This window comes from Schistocerca piceifrons, chromosome 1 (genome assembly GCF_021461385.2).
Source record: "Schistocerca piceifrons isolate TAMUIC-IGC-003096 chromosome 1, iqSchPice1.1, whole genome shotgun sequence".
Classification (NCBI taxonomy): Eukaryota; Metazoa; Arthropoda; class Insecta; order Orthoptera; family Acrididae; genus Schistocerca; species Schistocerca piceifrons.
In genome coordinates, this window is record NC_060138.1 from 1,169,532,421 (window position 1) to 1,169,554,361 (window position 21,941).

Here is a 21,941-nt window from a genome sequence, read left to right on the forward strand (position 1 = left end):
GTCATATCAGTAGGTAGATGACTCATGGTATTGTCCGTTGTATTGATAGAAAACGAGTGGTGGCCTAGGAAATCAATGCCTAGCACTGGGTAACTGACGTTTGCTACGTGGAATGTCCATGGAAACAGCAGAGAGGTGGATAATTCCAACGTGATTGGAGCTGAACCAAACACATTGATGTTTGAATTGTTTGCAGCCCATAGTAATGTAGGCAAAGGTCACAGATTTGGGGGTGCAAGTGACAGGGGAATGAGACTTGTGTCAGCCTCACTGTCAATCAAAAACTTTTGGTTATTGGTACCATCATGCACATACAGGCACCTGCTGACTGGTGAGGTGATATATGCTGAATGCTCGTGACTGTGGCACCATGTATTTTTTGCATGAGACGAGGCACCTAATGCATGTCGTATTGCATGTTTTCCACAGCACATGGTGACTGACAGTTGTGAGTGGCATCGCTGAACATGGCGTGAAACCAGCATAAGGGATAATGTGGGTGCAGTTGAGTACCTGCATTAGTACCGGAGGTTGCTGCAATGCTGCACTGTGTGTCACTTGAGGCTGCCAAAGGGAGTGTGTGTGTGTGTGTGGGGGGGGGGGGGGACAGTCTGCATCGCAGGTTCATGGTTCAGGCCGCCAGATGGAAGCACTCGTGCTGGCTGCTAGGTGCATGGACACGCGCATCTGATACTGGGTGGTGGAGGGGGCAGTACTGCTCTGACGTCACTTGACTGAGTGGAGGATGCTGGAATGTGAAATAAAAGTTCACGCTGGCGAATTATCTTGAAAGCGCGATCCGCCACTAACAGCTTCTTGTCGAGTGAGATTGATGTGAGAGGCAGGAGTTGCAGTTGTAATGTTTCCAGGAGTTTCATTAACCAGATGGACCACAGTGTTGCATCTGGCAGGAAGTTACATGTTGCAAGGGTACATAGACGACACCACAGTGTGGACGGAATGAGGTTGCCTAAATGTTCCTTGTGAATAATGTGGCGAATGGTCCCATCAGAAGGTAGCAACAAACATTCACAGATAAGTCCTTTCACATTTGTGTATTGCGCAGTAAGGCAGTATGTGGGGGTGGGGGTGGGGTGGGGTGGGGTAGGGGGTGGGGGGGGGGGGGGGGGAGGATGGATGCACCACAGTGTCACTGATTAAGTCCAAATGGTCGTGTAAATGTCTGGTGAGGCACATGAATTTTGATTCCTTGGAGTGGACACCAGTAGTATGTAAGAGTCCATGAGTGTAAGCCAGGTGTGTGGCCGGTTCTTTACAAATGCAGGCATTTCAGAATTTTGGCATGCGGGACGTCCAATAATACAGCATTACTTGTGGGTTGATTGCACGTAACTGTTTGTGTGGTAACACTGGGGAGAGGGGACATGGCAGGCAAAGTTCCTGTTTCAGTCAAGATGTCGGGAAATGAGGTAGTAGTATCTCCCACATCCATAACGCACTGCTTGGAACGCGCGATAGTCATGGGAGAGAGTTGTAATTCAGTCGGAAATGTGGCTGGCACACACGGCACAGCAGACTCAACCTTGGCCAAGGCAAGATGACATGGGTCGGCAAAACCATGTTGTATGAAGTTGGATGCAGTACATATTGAAGCACGAGGCACAGTTCGTGATACATCACTCTCTTGTTTTAAATGTCCGTACATGTACGAAGGCATAGTCAGAGGCAATATGGTGGTGGTCGCATGGGCCCTATTAACCATAGCATTCACAGGCACAGCTGAAAAATGTTGAAAGTTTGTGTTCAGAAGTTCTGGTTGCATAGATGGAAGTGGCGATGGCATTTGGTTCCCTGATAAGTAATGTGCTTGAGTCGTGGTAGGCAAAGGTAGCTGCTGTTGGCTGTTGAAAGGCCACATGGCGTAGCAACAAAAGGTCTGTGTGCTATCAGCCGCAAACCCCAAAGAAGGAAATCCAAAGATATGTCACTCGAACGATTTCATGCCACCGTGTATCTAGTGTGTTTGAGCATCAATATTGGAACACAAATCAGTAAATTAAACCAACTCAATGAAGTTTCAAAAAGTTCACAAGTGTTTATGATCAACACAATAATTATACATTTTTACAGTAACTGAAAGCTAATCCATGACTGACAGAAAATTATGTGATAAAATTGGATACTGACCATACTTAGTGCATTCATCGATGATTAGGTACTGACTCAGGAGTTGACTTATTGGCTACATGCAGTGGACTGAAAATTTTGTGACTGATAATACTGAGCAAAAGACATTAGAACTGCCGCAGAAGTTGTTGATTTTACTCTGGGGCCCTGTCTGATGCCTGCTGTTGTCAATGTCTATGTTACAGAAAATGCAAAATGGTGAAGTACAGTACTACCACATTTTTAGGTATTAACATGAAAGACAGAAAAAGAGAAACACACAAACATACAATTGGCAGTGGAGTAAATATGTTTAACCACAAGCTATATAATTAGAAAGAGGTAAAATAATAGATACAATTTTATTAGAGGGAAATTTTAACATGCACAGGGATTCCAGAAACTTGCTAAAAACTTTTGAGATGGTGAAATTTCCTATTTTGAATAATTAACACACAAAATGTTATTTTACTAAAAGTATACCTCTCTGGAAGGAGAAAATTTGCATCTGCAAAACTGTATCACTGTAATTTTTGAATGAATTACACCTTAAGGGTGGAGTATTTTGGAACACAAAAATTGTGAATCGAAATAACTTTTGAAATATTAAACTTTCAGAAATAGTGAAACGTTTGTTTGAAAGAGGAAAATGATGGCTTCCAAATAAGGTATTTGAATCTTTAAAAAACATCATTTTGGCAGTTTTGAATTTTGATGTGTGCATGGTTTATAGGTAGGGCCTTTCATAAACTATGAACATTTATTTACATGAAATGTTTCTGTATGAACTAAATGTACTGTTGTTCACAGACATTGGTAAATTACACTGTGAATGAATTATAGCATGAATGAGTATTTAGTCATTTTGTGTAGCCTAATTATGGTATATCCACTACTAAAGAAAAGAGATCAGAAAAAGGAAATAAAAATATTCATAGTGAGGTAACTTAGAGAATATATTGCTAATATGTCATTACCTTTTTAATAATTTATAAAGTGTGGTGTCACCGCCAGACACCACACTTGCTAGGTGGTAGCTTAAATCGGCCGCGGTCCATTTAGTACATGTCGGACCCGCGTGTCGCCACTGTGTGATCACAGACCGAGCGCCACCACAAGGCAGGTCTCGAGTTACGGGATAGCACTCGCCCCAGTTGTACGACGACTTTGCTAGTGACTACACTGACGAGCCTTTCTCTCATTTGCCGAGAGACAGACAGAATAGCCTTCAGCTAAGTCCATGGCTACTACCTAGCAAGGCGCCATTAGCCTTACATAGTTTGATACTTACCGTATAAAGCATGTCTCTACAAGAACATTGTAAACCAATGAAGATATAAAAGTTAAGTATAGCAGCTACGTACTTTTCTTGCTACCATTCACTACTTATCCTGTTCCAGAATTCACGCCCGTCTGCGTTAGAGAGTGTGCATTTTGGCCGCCTCTATCTACAAGGTGTTGGCACATTTACCAACACGTCATAAAGTTTCTCAATTTCCTCATTTTTTAATGTCGGGAGCTTGTTAACAGCTTTCTACCAGAATACAGAATCCACTCTGAGACATAATCAAGGGTCAAAGTCTAATTGGAGATGAGTTTGAATAATGTACAGAAACATCTGGTTGAAAAATTACGAATTATTTAGGAATAAAGGGGATGACTCACCAACAGGCAGAAATGCTATGTTGTCGATAGGTCCACAAACAGAGGTATGGAGCTTGGCTTGTTTTCAGAATGCACTTCCTTTTTCTAGCTGTAAGGAAAACATGCACACAAGCAACACACTCTCACTCATATGCACTCACCTGACTGGTCTCTTTTGTATTGTTATTATGTACATTGCAGTTCAACTGCCTTATTTTGTTTATTTTAATATTACTAAAAGTTACCATGAAAGAGTAAATTTATTGGGAAATGAGAATAAAAATTCCAAGACCTTTGAAGACTGATCTTGGAAACATACTGTTATCTATTTTTCATAGTACTTTTATTGGTCACTTTTGATTACTGCTTATCTTATCTACTTTAGCTATATACCCCAGAAGATAATTCTATAAGAAAATGGGGATTAGAAGTTTCCAATATGAAACAGCTTAGTGGGGTATTCCTAAATGTAAAACATGCTCAACTGAACTTATTGTGTTGTTTATCTGCATGTCACATCTGCTTAGATTATTATGTAGATTAAACCAAGGAATCAAACAATGGGAAGTCCAGAATGAGATTTTCACTCTGCAGCGGAGTGTGCGCTGATATGAAACTTCCTGGCAGATTAAAACTGTGTGCCCGACCGAGACTCGAACTCGGGACCTTTGCCTTTCAGGAGTGCTAGTTCTGCAAGGTTCGCAGGAGAGCTTCTGTAAAGTTTGGAAGGTAGGAGACGAGATACTGGCAGAAGTGAAGCTGTGAGGACCAGGCGTGAGTCGTGCTTCAGTAGCTCAGATGGTAGAGCACTTGCCCGCGAAAGGCAAAGGTCCCGAGTTCGAGTCTCAGTCGGGCACACAGTTTTAATCTGCCAGGAAGTTTCATATCAGCACACACTCCGCTGCAGAGTGAAAATCTCATTCTGGAAACATCCCCCAGGCTGTGGCTAAGCCATGTCTCCGCAGTATCCTTTCTTTAAGGAGTGCTAGTTCTGCCAGGTTCGCAGGAGAGCTTCTGTAAAGTTTGGAAGGTAGGAGACAAGATACTGGCAGAAATGAAGCTGTGAGGACCGGGCGCGAGTTGTGCTTCGGTAGCTCAGATGGTAGAGCACTTTCCTGCGAAAGGCAAAGGTCCCGAGTTCGAGTCTCGGTCGGGCACACAGTTTTAATCTGCCAGGAAGTTTCAATGGGAGGTCCAGGATGGAATATCAACATTATTATGATACACTCTGTAAAGGTGAGGCATTGAGCTGCAGACAGGCACAATGAAAAGAGTGTTACACATTTTGCCTTCAGCCATAGCCTTCTTCAGAAGAGGAAATAGACACACATTCACACAAGCAAGCACACCTTATGCACACATGACCGTAATCTCTAGCAGCTCTGGCATTCTGGCCAGAGCTGCTGAAGATAGCGGTCATGTGCATGAGGTGTGCTCGCTTGTGTGAAGAGTGCGTGTGTTTTTACTTTTCTGAAGAAGGCTATGGCAAAAAAGCTAAATGTGCAACAGTCTTTTTTTGTGCCTGCTTTCAACTCAGCACGGAACCAAGAAATCTCACACATGATGTTCCATTTAGTGTGTAGCCATCAGAAGCTCATTTTTGTTTGAAATTTCATAATATGAGCCATTGTGAGCTAAACACTGGAATTGTTTCCTACAAAACAGTTGTAACCCTGTTCAGCAATATTCTGTCCTCTGTCTGACTGTGTAGAGTTTGGATCCTTGTTTATCTCCAGTAAATAGTTTTTGAAGAGCCCTTACAGTTCTACAAAGGTCATTTATATTGATTAGGAATTGGACCAAAGACTGTACTGAACTTTGTGGGATATCAGATTTTTATGTTTCCCAATTCTTAGTTTTGTTTCTTCTTGCCATAAAATTTGTCAGCACAATCTCTCTGCCTCTTGTTATGAAGATAAAACTTCATATCAATATTTTAGATGCCATTAGAGTTCAGATTGCTAATAGAATTTTATAATTTGCACAATAAATGGTCTTGAGAGATCACGTGATACATTAATGTAATACTTTTTGTTGTGAAGCTTTGACCCAACTATATTTGTGAGATCCTTTATGTCTTTCTCTCTAGAAATTGCTTTATAAGTGCCAATTTGGAAGACATTAGAAATTCATGCCATGAAAAATGAGTCAACATGTTATTGCAGCCCACTACCTCAAATGTTTATAAAAGACTGCAAGGAGAAAAATTGCCCTGTAATTAGAAATAATTTCTTTCTCTCAATTTTTATAAATTTATGTCACTACTGCATAAACCAGACTGATTGCTTATGTTTGTCTATTTAACATGAGGATCACAGCCTGGTACTGATGGTATAATCTTGTTTTTATCCAAGTGAGATTGCCACATAACAAAACAAGATTTCTGCACAGTACATCTTTAGTATATAGAATAAGACTGCAAAATACCAAAGTTTTCAGAAGAATGTTTGATTTAGAAGATAATTTGCCTAGGTCTGCCGGGAGAAATTCTTAGTATGAGGTACATTGCAAATTCTTAACAGCTGTTGTTCTGTAGTTTATTCTGTAGGTACTTTCATTAGAAATGGTTAGAGAATGTTACTATTTACAATATTAGGAAATGGGTAGTTTGCTACTCACCATAAAGATGACCCTTTGAATTTCAGACAGGCACAACGAGTCTGTTATTGAATGTTGCTATCTGTAATCCTTGATAAAAATATCTCTGGATGTTGCTATCTGTAATTCTTGATAAAAGTGTCTAATTTAAAAAAATATATATATGTAGCAGTTTTAAATAGATGCAATATTTATTGAGTCAAACTTACAATAATAAATGATAAATTAAAAAGCAACTCCAACAGATTGTCCTACAAGTGTTCAGTGTAAGTATCATTCATTTCACTCAACACATTCTGTTAATACTAACTTCTGATACTTTGCTCAGGAAGTCTGGGTAACTGTTCCAACAAGTACTTAAATTTCGTTTCAAATGTTAGGAAAACTGGCAGATGCAAGTGGAAGCACATGCACGCAATCTTTTCTAATCACCTGAATAATGGGTAAAGAACTGTAGACAACATGATTGGAAAATATTTCTTTATTCATCAATAGTTTATTTGCAAATTTGGCAGACAAATTGTAGTTTGTAGATGTTATGATTCCTAGTACAAGTGTCATCATAATAATTTCTGTGAAACTTTCCCCCCGGATTCCACTGGAGCGGTTAATTTTCAGTGATCCCTGCTAATGAAGTTCTTAGGTTTACATGTGAAGGACATACAAGATTGACATTCAGTTCAAACTTGCTTTGTTACCTTTTACTCTTCAATTTACAAACATTTCAGTATTTTGATAACTTAACTGTGTGCAGCTGAACATCACACTACAAAATTATGAGAAGATGGATAGATAAGATCACAAGGAGTCTCTAATTTTTTGCCCAACTTTTTATTAATGCTATTCCAAATCACAGTCTGAATATATGGACTTCAAAAAACTTTTCTGCTAGATTTCAAACATCCTAGTGCAGCTTCATAAAATTCTCCATCCATTGTTTTTCTGAAACAGTAGCAATGCAGTCACAGTAGCAGAGAGCACTGTGGCTACTTGTTTCATAAATTCTACAGATATGGCACGTGTCCCTATGGTGTTTAATGGATAACAATGTTCTACAATGTTCTCAAGGGTAGCCACATAAAACCTGCAGTTAGGCTATCACGGTGATACAGAAGCCCTACAAAAATAGGTTGAAATAAAGTAAATACAAAGGCAACAATTGACAGGAATGGGGAAAGAAATACAGTAGAAGACGAATGGGTAGCTCTGAGGGATGAAGTAGTGAAGGCAGCAGAGGATCAAGTAGGTAAAAAGACGAGGGCTAGTAGAAATCCTTGGGTAACAGAAGAGATACTGAATTTAATTGATGAAAGGAGAAAATACAAAAATGCAGCAAGTGAAGCAGGCAAGAAGGAATACAAACGTCTCAAAAATGAGATCAACAAGTGCAAAATGGGTAAGCAGGGATGGCTAGAGGACAAATGTAAGAATGTAGAGGCTTATCTCACTAGGGGTAAGATAGATACTGCCTACAGGAAAATTAAAGAGACCTTTGGGGAAAAGAGAACCACGTGTATGAATATCAAGAGCTCAGATGGAAACCCAGTCCTAACCAAAGAAGGGAAAGCAGAAAGGTGGAAGGAGTATATAGAGGGTCTATACAAGGGTGATGTACTTGAGGACAATATTATAGAAATGGAAGAGAATGTAGATGAAGATGAAATGGGAGATACGATACAGCGTGAAGAATTTGACAGAGCACTGAAAGACCTGAGCCGAAACAAGGCCCCAGGAGTAGACAACATTCCATTAGAACTACTGACGGCCTTGGGAGAGCCAGTCCTGACAAAACTCTACCATCTGGTGAGCAAGATGTATGAGACAGGCGAAATACCCTCAGACTTCAAGAAGAATATAATAATTCCAATCCCAAAGAAAGCAGGTGTTGACAGATGTGAAAATTACCGAACTATCAGTTTAATAAGTCACAGCTGCAAAATACTAACGTGAATTCTTTACAGACGAATGGAAAAACTGGTAGAAGCCGACCTCGGAGAAGATCAGTTTGGATTCCGTAGAAATATTGGAACACGTGAGGCAATACTGACCTCACGACTTATCTTAGAAGAAAGATTAAGGAAAGGCAAACCTACGTTTCTAGCATTTGTAGACTTAGAGAAAGCTTTTGACAATGTTGACTGGAATACTTTCTTCCAAATTCTAAAGGTGGCAGGGGTAAAATACAGGGAGCGAAAGGCTATTTACAATTTGTACAGAAACCAGATGGCAGTTATAAGAGTCGAGGGGCATGAAAGGGAAGCAGTGGTTGGGAAGGGAGTGAGACAGGGTTGTAGCCTCTCCCCAATGTTATTCAATCTGTATATTGAGCAAGCAGTAAAGGAAACAAAAGAAAAGTTTGGAGTAGGTATTAAAATCCATGGAGAAGAAATAAAAACTTTGAGGTTCGCCGATGACATTGTAATTCTGTCAGAGACAGCAAAGGACTTGGAAGTGCAGTTGAATGGAATGGACAGTGTCTTGAAAGGAGGATATAAGATGAACACTAACAAAAGCAAAACGAGGATAATGGAATGTAGTCAAATTAAATCGGGTGATGCTGAGGGGATTAGATTAGGAAATGAGACACTTAAAGTAGTAAAGGAGTTTTGCTATTTAGGGAGCAAAATAACTGATGATGGTCGAAGTAGAGAAGATATAAAATGTAGACTGGCAATGGCAAGGAAATCGTTTCTGAAGAAGAGAAATTTGTTAACATTGAGTACAGATTTAAGTGTCAGGAAGTCGTTTCTGAAAGTATTTGTATGGAGTGTAGCCATGTATGGAAGTGAAACATGGATGATAAATAGTTTGGACAGGAAGAGAATAGAAGCTTTCGAAATGTGGTGCTACAGAAGAATGCTGAAGATTAGATGGGTAGATCACATAACTAATGAGGAGGTATTGAATAGAATTGGGGAGAAGAGGAGTTTGTGGCACAACTTGACGAGAAGAAGGGACTGGTTGGTAGGACATGTTCTGAGGCATCAAGGGATCACAAATTTAGCATTGGAGGGCAGCGTGGAGGGTAAAAATTGTAGAGGGAGACCAAGAGATGAATACACTAAGCAGATTCAGAAGGATGTAGGTTGCAGTAGGTACTGGGAGATGAAGAAACTTGCACAGGATAGGGTAGCATGGAGAGCTGCATCAAACCAGTCTCAGGACTGAAGACCACAACAAACAACATAGGTTCTGAAGTGGTCAAGATGCAAGTGCTATGTGGCTGGACATAACATAGAGCATGGTATGATCTATGATTGGCAAGTGAATTCTACTCTTATGACCCAAAATGACCAGCATAATTGATCTCATTGAGAGTCAATAGAACCTAGCAGTTCACCTCACTCTGTAATTCATGCATGATTGAACCCCAGCACACTTCAAATTAGAAATTACCACCACTGGGTCAGATCTAGGCTTTGGATCATTCATTGAGCTTTTTGGTTGTGGTGACATATGAAAAATCTGTCCGTGATCCATTGGTCAATGATATTAATACAATGAAGCAGTGTATCCATTACACCTGTGCAACTGTTTGGCAGGAGTAAAAGTGCACTCAGAGTGTCTGTGGATTTTTCCATTGCATGCTGCTACTGTAATGTTTCACACAACGAGTGACAGGAAGTGAACACAAGTTATTAGTTGGATTTCTCATTTGTAATTTCCTATGCTCTGTAAATGACATGAACTGGTATTTTGTTCCACTTGCTGCAATTTAAGCTGTGCTGTTAGATCTAACCTGTCACCTCAGTAACTGAGCAGTTAGTGTAGATGACTGCTGTGCAGAGGACCCAGGTTCAATTCCTGGTACTGCCAAGGATTTTTCTTTGAAAGGAGGACTGGTACAGGGTGAACTCAGCCTCATGATGTCGATTGAGGAGCTACTTGACTGAGAAGCAGCAGATCCATCATTTGGAAAGTCTGCACAATGGCCAGGAGAGCAGTGTGCTGACCACATGTCCATTCATACACATCTGCACCCTAACCACCACCTCAGAAACTGTGATATAGTTGGGGAAAAAACATAAATATCTGTCAGAGCCAAAGTTATAAATTTTATTGTTGGTAGTTTCACTCACTGGAAAAAGAACAACCAAATATTTGTGACAACAAAGATTATAAGACTGAGCTATTCTTATTGGCAACTGCATACTATGACCTGAATGGTTATCACCAACTATAATGAACTACCAACAGTAGGATGCAACAGAAGAGCTGTAAGCTCTGCAAGTGCATGTCAGCCAAGTTCAGAAACAGGAAAAACTCCGACAGTGTTAAAAATCATATTTGTTAGCCACCGTTGTAAGGGTTTTTACAGTGTGATACTAAATGAAAATAAACTTTTGGATAAAATACACACCACTAAAAATTACTACTCAAATACCTGTGGGGTCTGTACCATCATCCTCAATGCAAAATGTGTGAAATTTGTGTTTATATTTGTGTCAAAATTGTATATGGATTTCTGCATTGGTATGAAAGACTGCATGAAAATAAATTACTGTTAAGCCTATATTGATGGTAATTCTATTGTGTCCTGATTTTTCTTCATTTGTCCTGAGTTATTTTAAAAAGCCCTGAGTTTAGCTGAAAATAATATGGGAACCCTAGAAATAAATAACAGTGAAGTGGTACCAGTAGCTTTTTGCATAATGAAATAATGCGTGCATTGTGTGTGTAGTGTATGCAGTGACTGGTGTTAAGAAGTGAATGAATAGAGTAGCACTAACTTTTTCGCTAAAATGTACAAGAAAACTGGAACTGTGCACTAGGGTCAAATTGAAAAGAATTGCCAAACAATGGAAAGTCCAGGTTGTTGAAGGGGATAGTGTTATTTTAACAGGGTGTACTTCTGTTCGGGAGGATGGAGGCTCCAGTCCTCATCTGTCCGTACTGATTTTGGTATTACATGTTTTTGCTAAAAAATTACTTCAAGAAAATTCTGGTGGGCTTCCTGCTATAACCTCATACCCAGGTACTTTTACTATACTTGCCAAAACAGACCTTTTAGTATGTAAATGTCTATATATATTAATTATATTTTTTATTCTGAAATTTTGATGCCGCAACGTGACAAACACCCTTGTAAAAGTGATCCATGTATGAATGCTGCTACCACCAGCACTACTACTACTACTACTACTACTACTACTACTACTACTGCACGAACTCAATATAAGTAACTATGTGGTAGCTTTCAATATATTCCGTAAAAAACCTATTCAGTGATCTCCGAATACATACACTTAGTTTTCAGTAAATTTAGTCCTCAGTGGTGTATCTCGAAAGAGAAAAAGTAAGTTCCACATGAGCTACAATTTATGCAAACATAATATAATACATTAAATAATTTAAATTTAATTTTTGCCTCTTTGTCTATGGTTTATGTGTATTTATGGTTTAGAATGGGGGGTCTGTATTCTAACGTAAAGAGCTTTAACAAGGTCCAGTCACATACACTGATGGTAAAAAAATTGCAACACTCAAGAAAAGAAGTTGTGTGGCATAAACAAAAAATTGGTAGGTGTGTTTCTACATATGAAAGATGATGTCTGTTCAAAATCTGCATCAGTCACATAAGATTGGTCCTAGTACTGTTGCTATGAAGATACAAATCAGGTTTGCTTTAAATGCATGCTGTAATGGTCATGAGCATTAGTAACCTTTGAGATTGGGTGTGATGAGTTCATGTAAGTCAAGAACACCTTTAAGGCAGCAAAGAAGGCATTATGAGCACCTCACTGAGTTTGAGTGAGGTCATGTAATAGGTCTACGAGAACCTGGATGTTCCTTTTGCGATACTGCAGAAAGATTTGGCAGGAATGTAACCACTGTACATAATTGATGGCAGCAGTGGTTACAAGAATGTAAGGTTACAAGAAGACTGGCTCTGGATGACCACTTGACACTACCAAGAGGGAAGACCCTAGTGTTCAGCGTATCGCTCTGTTGCATCATACTGAATCTGCAGCAGCAATTTGAGTAACAATTGGTGCTGCAGTGACGTAACGAACTATTAAAAACTGGTTATTTTAAAGACAGCTCCAAGCCAGATGCCCTGCAGTGTGCTTTCCACAGACCCCAAACCACTGCAGTTTGTGCACCTTGATTATGAATTTGTATGTCAGCCTTGCTGTGCTGGTACTGCGAACGGCTGAAAGCAAGGGGAAACTACAGCCGTAATTTTTCCCGAGGGCATGCAGCTTTATAAGAGAACGACTTTTATAAATATCAAGAGCTCAGATGGAAACCCAGTTCTAAGCAAAGAAGGGAAAGCAGAAAGGTGGAAGGAGTATATAGAGGGTCTATACAAGGGCGATGTACTTGAGGACAATATTATGGAAATGGAAGAGGATGTAGATGAAGATGAAATGGGAGATATGATACTGCGTGAAGAGTTTGACAGAGCACTGAAAGACCTGAGTCGAAACAAAGCCCCAGGAGTAGACAATATTCCATTGGAACTACTGACGGCCGTGGGAGAGCCAGTCCTGACAAAACTCTACCATCTGGTGAGCAAGATGTATGAAACAGGCGAAATACCCTCAGACTTCAAGAAGAATATAATAATTCCAATCCCAAAGAAAGCAGGTGTTGACAGATGTGAAAATTACCGAACTATCAGCTTAATAAGTCACAGCTGCAAAATACTAACACGAATTCTTTACAGACGAATGGAAAAACTAGTAGAAGCCAACCTCGGGGAAGATCAGTTTGGATTCTGTAGAAACACTGGAACACGTGAGGCAATACTGACCTTACGACTTATCTTAGAAGAAAGATTAAGGAAAGGCAAACCTACGTTTCTAGCATTTGTAGACTTAGAGAAAGCTTTTGACAATGTTGACTGGAATACTCTCTTTCAAATTCTAAAGGTGGCAGGGGTAAAATACAGGGAGCGAAAGGCTATTTACAATTTGTACAGAAACCAGATGGCAGTTATAAGAGTTGAGGGACATGAAAGTGAAGCAGTGGTTGGGAAGGGAGTAAGACAGGGTTGTAGCCTCTCCCCGATGTTGTTCAATCTGTATATTGAGCAAGCAGTAAAGGAAACAAAAGAAAAATTTGGAGAAGGTATTAAAATTCATGGAGAAGAAATAAAAACTTTGAGGTTCGCCGATGACATTGTAATTCTGTCAGAGACAGCAAAGGACTTGGAAGAGCAGTTGAATGGAATGAACAATTTCTTGAAAGGAGGATATAAGATGAACATCAACAAAAGCAAAACAAGGATAATGGAATGTAGTCTAATTAAGTCGGGTGATGCTGAGGGAATTAGATTAGGAAATGAGGCACTTAAAGTAGTAAAGGAGTTTTGCTATTTGGGGAGCAAAATAACTGATGATGGTCGAAGTAGAGAGGATATAAAATGTAGGCTGGCAATGGCAAGGAAAGCGTTTCTGAAGAAGAGAAATTTGTTAACATCCAGTATTGATTTAAGTGTCAGGAAGTCATTTCTGAAAGTATTCGTATGGAGTGTAGCCATGTATGGAAGTGAAACATGGACGATAAATAGTTTGGACAAGAAGAGAATAGAAGCTTTCGAAATGTGGTGCTACAGAAGAATGCTGAAGATTAGATGGGTAGATCACATAACTAATGAGGAAGTATTGAATAGGATTGGGGAGAAGAGGAGTTTGTGGCACAACTCGACCAGAAGAAGGGATCGGTTGGTAGGACATGTTCTGAGGCATCAAGGGATCACCAATTTAGTATTGGAGGGCAGCGTGGAGGGTAAAAATCGTAGAGGGAGACCAAGAGATGAATACACTAAGCAGATTCAGAAGGATGTAGGTTGCAGTAGGTACTGGGAGATGAAAAAGCTTGCACAGGATAGAGTAGCATGGAGAGCTGCATCAAACCAGTCTCAGGACTGAAGACCACAACAACAACAACAACAACAACATGTCAGTCTGGTGATTTGACCTGTTGTGTTGCCATTCATGAACAGCATTCCAGGGGGTATTTTCTAACAGGATAATGCTTTCCCAATCACTGCTGTTATAACCCAACATGCTCTACAAAGTGTTGACATGTTGCCATTGCCTGCTTGATCACCAGATCTGTCTCCAATAGAGCACATATGGGATGTCATCTGATGGCAACTCCAGCGTCATCCACAAACAGAAGTAACCATCCCTGAATTGACTGACCATATGCAACAGGCATGGAACTCCATCCCTCAGGCAGACATCTGGCACCTCTATGACACAACGTATGTGCGTTTGCATGCTTGCATTCAACATTCAGGCAGTTACGCTGGTTATTAATGTACCAGCATTTCACATCTGCAATGGCTTATCTCATCCAGAATGAGATGGCTTATCTCATGTGTACATTAACCTGTGAAATTGCAATGTTAATCATTTAAATATGTTACCTAGATAAATGTATTCCTAAAATTTCACTCTTCTCCATTAATTATTGTTTGGTGTTCTGATTTTTTTCTGTCAGTGTATATATTAGGAATACATATGTAACAATACGAGAGAACGAAAGTTGCTTTGCTACTCACCATATAGCGGAGATGCTGAGCTGCGATAGGCACAATAAAAAGATTCACACCAACACAGCATTTGCATATTCCTGTATTATTATGCATGAGGAATATATAAACATGGTTGTCACAAGGAAAGTGTCCTCTTACAAGGAATGATCATGGACTGAAGTTTCAGCTCTCTGAGACTGCAGATGTGTGTGCAAGTTGCACTTGCATGAGTGTGTGTGCGTGTGTGTATGTGTGTCTACTGTTGACAAAGGCCTTAATGGCCGAAAGCTATGTCTGTGTGAATCTTTTTATTGTGCCTATCGCGGCTTAGCATCTCCGCTATATGGTGAGTAGCAACTTTCCTTCTCTCGTATTGTTACATTCCATCCTGGATTTTCCATTGTTTGAGGAATACCTATGTACTAGAAAAATTAAAAAATCTTTCCACTTTGCTCGAAGCTATCTGATTACATCAATTTAAGGACTGTAGGTTCCTGCTGTGTTGTAAATAGCAATTCTTATTGTAAACTGAACTCAAGTCTTATATTATTAAATAACAGTTGTTGAACGATAAAAGTCAATGTGACCATGTAATTATTATACAGTAAGTGAGATATAAACAGCAGCTAGTTGTTATACCCAAGACAGTGGTAGTGTTTTTCAAAGTAGTGGCTTTTGTGTTAATTCTACTACACAAGTTCAGCATCAGTGTGCATAAATAATATCTAGTGGATTAATAATACATAATTATCAATGCGTTTTGTGGCAGATGTTTCTCTTTGTTAACATACAAATTGACTTCTCCCATGTTCCTGATGGTTCTCCTTAAAATAGGATCACACTAATGAATAAATGATGCAAGATTATAGTGCAAAAGCTGAGCTGCTCAACTCTTCACTTGTCTGGTATTTGTACTGACTCACAAAATTGTTTTTCATACGTGATTTTCTGTTAAAATATTCATTGTTTTTACTTGTTTGATGATTTTGTAAATATGAAGATCAAATACACATTTCACTGAGGCACATCATAACTTTCTGTGAACTTCAAAGGAAGTTATTTTTTGTTGAATACTCACTTTATTAACTTAACCTGAGTTGAATGTAAACTAATTTCCTCATCAGTAGTCTAGCAGCTGAGGAAGAACTATTTCGTAGCCACCTGTAAGCTGCTATGGACCAAAATTGCAATTTAAAATAAAGAATATCTTCCCAGAATGAGATTTTCACTCTGCAGTGGAGTGTGCACTGATATGGAACTTCCTGGCAGATTAAAACTGTGTGCCGGACCGAGCCTTGAACTCGGTGTCCCGAGTCCCGAGTTCGAGACTTGGTCCGGCACACTGTTTTAATCTGCCAGGAAGTTTCAAAGAATATCTTGTTAACCTATGATATTCTTAATGTTATATTTCACTTACATATTTCCTGTGATGCTATTAATTTTCTGGTTGTTTTGTATCACTGGGCTTGATGGGCAAAACTGGAAAGAGGAACTTTATTTATTGAACTATAAAAACACAGAGTTTGAGCATTTGTCTGTGTGGTGACTCATATTCATGCCAGAAAAAATATTGGTGTATTTGTTACTTGTTGCCATTTTAAAAGCTTTCATTTTTGTAATGTAAAAAGTAATTACTGTATTATTTACATGTTGACATGCAGTTGTTTGCAATATAAGATAACATATTTCTTATCTTGCATTTTGCTATAATGAATTAATATGCTTATAAATGGAGAAATTGTGCTTAATGCTTTGGAGCAGGAATGAACAGACAATGTACGTAATATATTCTTCTATGATGAAACTATGAAAATTATTTTGCAGTGAACTTTTGATCAATCCTGAAACTGGAAGTGTGTGGCAGCTGGGTGACATACTGAAGCGACCTACTTTAGGTGAAACATTAATTCAGATTGCTGAAAATGGTATAGATATTTTCTATAATGGTTCTCTTGGTGAGAAATTTATTAAAGACGTCACAGATCTTGGAGGAATCATGACAATGGATGACCTAAGGAATTATGAGTATGTTAATGTGTGCTATTCAACTAAAGTTAGAGCAAAAATATTACATAACTTTCATAAATGAAGGTTAAATCTCCATAGATTCCCTGGATCTTCATAAATATAACTATTATACTGCTCAGCTCTTACATTTATGTGATTGTAGAAATAGCTGTGTTAAAGAGTAACCTAACATTGCTTCTTATTTTAATACTGGTACTTTTTCTCATTTCTTACTTTACATTGGATGCAACACACAAATAAATATACTTTAAAAACATGTTGTTATAACTAATTAATTTATGCCGTTATCATCATTTCTTGGGGGCCTCTTTTAAAATAGGTTGCTGGAATGAAATTATGCTCAGATTATGTTACATGTTGTATCTTGTCTCAATCACAAGATGAGACAAAACAATCAAGTAGATTTTTACACTAAAATTCTTGTTTTTAAAATTTTTCCAGCACATACCATGTAGAAACTGAGTCAAATGCTTTCTCATTATTAACTTATTTTAGAAAAAGTGATGATTTATATTCATTCCTCAATTCCATAATTTCATTTGCAACTTAGAGACATTCCATTGTACTATGTACACTTCTAAAGACAACTTGTTACTTTGCTCAATTAAAATACAACATTTTCTTCTATGTGGTAGATTATAATTTTAGTAAGTATCTTTCACATTACTGAAGAAGGCTGATAAGCCTATAGTATTGAAATCCTACCTGTTTCATTTCTTGTCAAGCAGAACAATTACAACAACATTCTTATTTTTAGGCAATGTCTTCCTCTGCAAGAATTCTGCATATCATTTTGAAAGTTTGCTTTCTGTTACTTGTCTTCAGGTTTAAAGATTTCTATTGAAATACATCAGTCATGGGTGTCTGTTTGTTTTTGTACTTCAGTTGCTTTTTCATTCCATCTAGTATTACTTCCATTATTAACTATATGTCATTCTGATTCTTGTCTTCTTTCTTTGTACCATTACTGTGCCACCTTACTGGTGAAATGTAATGACTACCCAATGTATTCTTATAGTGATCAGTTGTTTCTCTTATCAAATTTGCATTGCTCCTTTACATATTAAGTGTATTTATTCACAATTGCACCTTCAGTATGTTGTGTCATTGTCAAGAGACAGCCCACTATGAGGTATGTGATTTTTTAAGAGTAGGCTGACTCATATGAACCACATTTACCTATTCCATGTGCATAGGAAGATGTGCATGCCATGTCCTTAAAGATAAAAATTCTTTTATTATTATGCATGAGAAATGTATAAACAAGGTTGTCACAAAGAAAGTGTCCTCTTACAAGGAATGATCATGGACTGATGCACTTCACAGTGAACTGTCTTTTGATAAGAGCTTAATAGGCTGAAATTCCAGTTGTGAATACATACATCTAATAACTGCCTGGGCAGAAAATGTGGCCTAAAAGCCATCCTGCACGAGAAGACCTAGAGCAGCTGTGCATTGCTGGAAGCCAGTAAGTCCATGGAGTTTGGCCCTCAGCAAAGATGAAGAGTATGCATCACCAAGGACGGGACTTGGCACTCTCAGCATTCCTTCTTACTGCCTTCGACCGGACAGAAAGCCTTAGCACAAAGTCACTTAAAAGTGATAAGTTGGCCTGCGAAGGATGTGGTTTAAATGAGTAACCAAAAATAATAAAATTCGAATAAGAGGACAAGGGATGGGGAAGTTAATGTAGATCATGTCTACACTGTTCTTTCATCCCTCTCTTTCGTCACAAAATAGGAAAACCTCCATAAGTCAGTCTGAGAGCTACCAATGTAATATTATTGAATCTGTTTGACAGTCAGGATTAAACCAAAGTATTTTGTTGGCCCATCCTACATCCACCCGATCCTTCTTTGCAGCATAATCTACAGAAAAAAAAATGTTCACCTTTAAAATTTCAATAAGCTATCATAAAGTTACAAAACACAAGATCAACTTTTTATTATTTATTTACATTTTATGGCTTTCAAGGGGATTTTCAGTTTCCTGTTAGCCCACTACTTCTTCATTCACTTGGTTACCAGATTTCTTTCTTCACCTGAAATCACTCCTTTGCCATTGGTTGGTTACTGATGTAGCCTATAGTTTGATTTGTTTGGCTTTCAGTTTCTTAATTTGTGTGTGTTTTGTTTTATCTTTTTATAATTTTATAGCTTTAATAGCTTTAGTTTTGGTCTTTCCTGTTCTGCATACGAACTTCATGGTTTTCATATAATTCCCTCGCCCCGCCCCCATAAAAAAATAACCACTGTTAGCAAAATTTATTTTTCTAAACATTTTACTCTTTGGAGTAAAATGGGTGATTTAAGTAGTATCTTTTATTTACTATACTAACACTTTCTTCTTTTTTTACTTAGGATTCATTGGGAGCCTCCTGTTTCTGCTAAGTTGAGTGGCAATGTTACATTGTATACAATGCCTCTACCTGGATCAGGACCTGTGCTTGCATTTATACTGAATATCTTGGATGGTTATATACCTGCTTCTGATGAAATAACAACATATCAGCGTATCACAGAAGCTTTCAAATATGGGTATGGCAGAAGGACAGAATTAGGTGATCCTTATTTTAATGAAGATGTTTTGGAGGTTGGTGCTTGGCTAAAACTTTTGTATCACATTGTTGCAATCCTGAGCACATTTTCATTGCAAATCATCTTTTTCTGTATTCACAGATTGTCAAAAACTTAACATCAAGAAGTTATGCTGAAAGTATACGTGCTCAAATAAGCGATTCTGTAACATACAATGACCCAGAACATTATGGAGCTGTGCTAAGTCAGCCTGATGATCATGGGACAGCACATATTTCAGTGATTGCACCTAATGGGGATGCTGTCTCTGTCACAAGTACCATCAATTTATTGTATGTAATATGGTTTTCAAAAAGTTTAAAATTTCTTAAAATAGGAAAAAATAGTTTTAATTGTCGCATTTCCATTATCAAAACTAAAATGAATGCAGAAGAATAAAACTCTAGTGTAATATGTTAAAGTATCACCATTAAGCTATAATATTCCTTGAATGAGGTTTTATTGGTGTATTATACTTATTGTATACTATACCAACATTCTATTTCAAAAAATAATGAAGCAGCATAATCGTAGGGTAATACAAATTTCTTGTAGTCACCAGAATTGTTTTTCTCCCACCCAACTTTTAATTTGTTACAATAAAATTTCAGCTACTTTTGTCTTATTAAAATATTTTAGAACAGGATAGAAAAATTAATGAACTCCTTACTGGGTAGGTGAGTTAGAACCATCAAACCCAGTTGACATAGTCCTTGTATCTGGACTTTGTGTGCTCACTAGAATAGATTTACTCATTATTTTTATATGTTATATGTATGTCCTAGACTTGCATGGGCAAACAAATCACTTGGATGTAAAATAAGTCATTACATGTAATATAAATACACAGAATATAAATAATAATAATTAGAATGATAACAGTGCAGTAGTGGTAGTGATGTGTTCATCACAGTTTTACTTAATCTCCAAACAGTGGAAACTCCAGCTTGGAATATCAACAATAATAGAAAAAGGATAGATTGCTACTCACAACAAAGATAACGTGTTGAGTTGCAGACAGGCACAACAAAAATACTGTTACACATTATAGCTTTCAGCCAAAGTCTTCTTCAGCAAAGAAAATACACACATACAAACATTCACACAAGCAAGCATACCTCACACACACACATGACCACTACCACCAGCAGCTCTGGCTGGAATGTGACTGTCATGTGAATAGCAATCTGGAGTGGGACAGGTAAGGGGGTAGGATAGCAGGGTACAGATGGAGGGAGAGAAGAGCACTGTGGCTGGGCGTGCAGGTCTAGAGACTGCCAGGCACAGTGTCTGGAGGTGAAGTGTGAGTGTGTGTGTGGGAGGAGGAGGGACAATGGGGAGTGGAAAAGGAGAGGAGCAGGGAAGGAAGGAGCAGGGAAGGGGAAAGGATGGATGAGTATATTAGCAGAGGGCAGCACATAAAGAGGGTGAGAGTGAGGGAGGAGGTAAAAACTGTTGAGTGGAGGCTTTTGGGATGATAGGTTACCATAGGTTGATGCTGGGATAATTTTGGGAGCAGAGAACATGTTGAAAGGAAAACTTCCATCTGTACGGTTCTGAAAAGCTTGTGGAGGAGGGGTGGATCCAGACTGCATGGGTTGAGAAGCAGCCATTGGAATCAAGCATGTTATGTTCAGATGCATCATGTTGTGCAACACAGCGGTTCTATTTGCCCTGTGCAACTGTTTGGCAGTGGCCATTCACCCTTGTAGACTGCTGGTTGGTAGTCATACCAATATAAAAAGCTGTGCAATGATTGCAGCAGAGCTGGTATACAACATGCTGTTTTCGCAGGTGACCTGACCTTGATAGGGTAGGATAAGCGGTGGTGGTGGTGGTGGTGGTTAGTGTTTAACGTCCCGTCGACAACGAGGTCATTAGAGACGGAGCGCAAGCTCGGGTGAGGGAAGGATTGGGAAGGAAATCGGCCGTGCTCTTTCAAAGGAACCATCCCGGCATTTGCCTGAAACGATTTAGGGAAATCACAGAAAACCTAAATCAGGACGGCTGGAGACGGGATTGAACCGTCGTCCTCCCGAATGCGAGTCCAGTGTGCTAACCACTGCGCCACATTGCTCGGTTAGGATAAGCCTATGACAAGACTGGAATAGGAAGTTTGGGATGGGTGGATTGGGCAGGTCTTTCACCTGGGTCCTCCACAAGGATATGATTCATGTGGTAAGGAATGGGCACTGGGGTGCCATAGGAATGGACTAGGATGTTGTGGAAGTTGGGTGGGTTACGGAATACCACTTTAAGAGGGGTGGGAAGGATCTTGGGTAGTATATCCCTCATTTCAGGGCATGATGACAGATAATCAAAGCCCTGATGAAGACTGTGACTCAGTTGTTCCAGTCCAGGGTGGTATTTGGTGACAGAGTGGCACTCTTTTGTAGCTGTTACTTGAAGGTGGTTGCAGGATTGGATGTGTGTTGGGAAAAGGCATGGGAAATTTTTCTGCAGACTAGGTCTGGGAGATA

General features: G+C 39.0%; 1 protein-coding gene across 2 annotated transcripts in view; it reads left to right on the forward strand.

Moving 5' to 3' along the window:
- LOC124801935 (scoloptoxin SSD14-like) overlaps window positions 1–21,941 on the forward strand; it is a 110,396-nt gene that overhangs the window by 25,679 nt on the left and 62,776 nt on the right. For both annotated transcript variants that reach the window (XM_047263109.1, XM_047263110.1), the window contains 3 exons: window positions 16,682–16,882; window positions 19,246–19,477; window positions 19,564–19,754. In XM_047263109.1, the coding sequence (XP_047119065.1) occupies window positions 16,682–16,882; window positions 19,246–19,477; window positions 19,564–19,754 (624 nt within the window). The remainder of the gene's footprint in view (window positions 1–16,681; window positions 16,883–19,245; window positions 19,478–19,563; window positions 19,755–21,941) is intronic.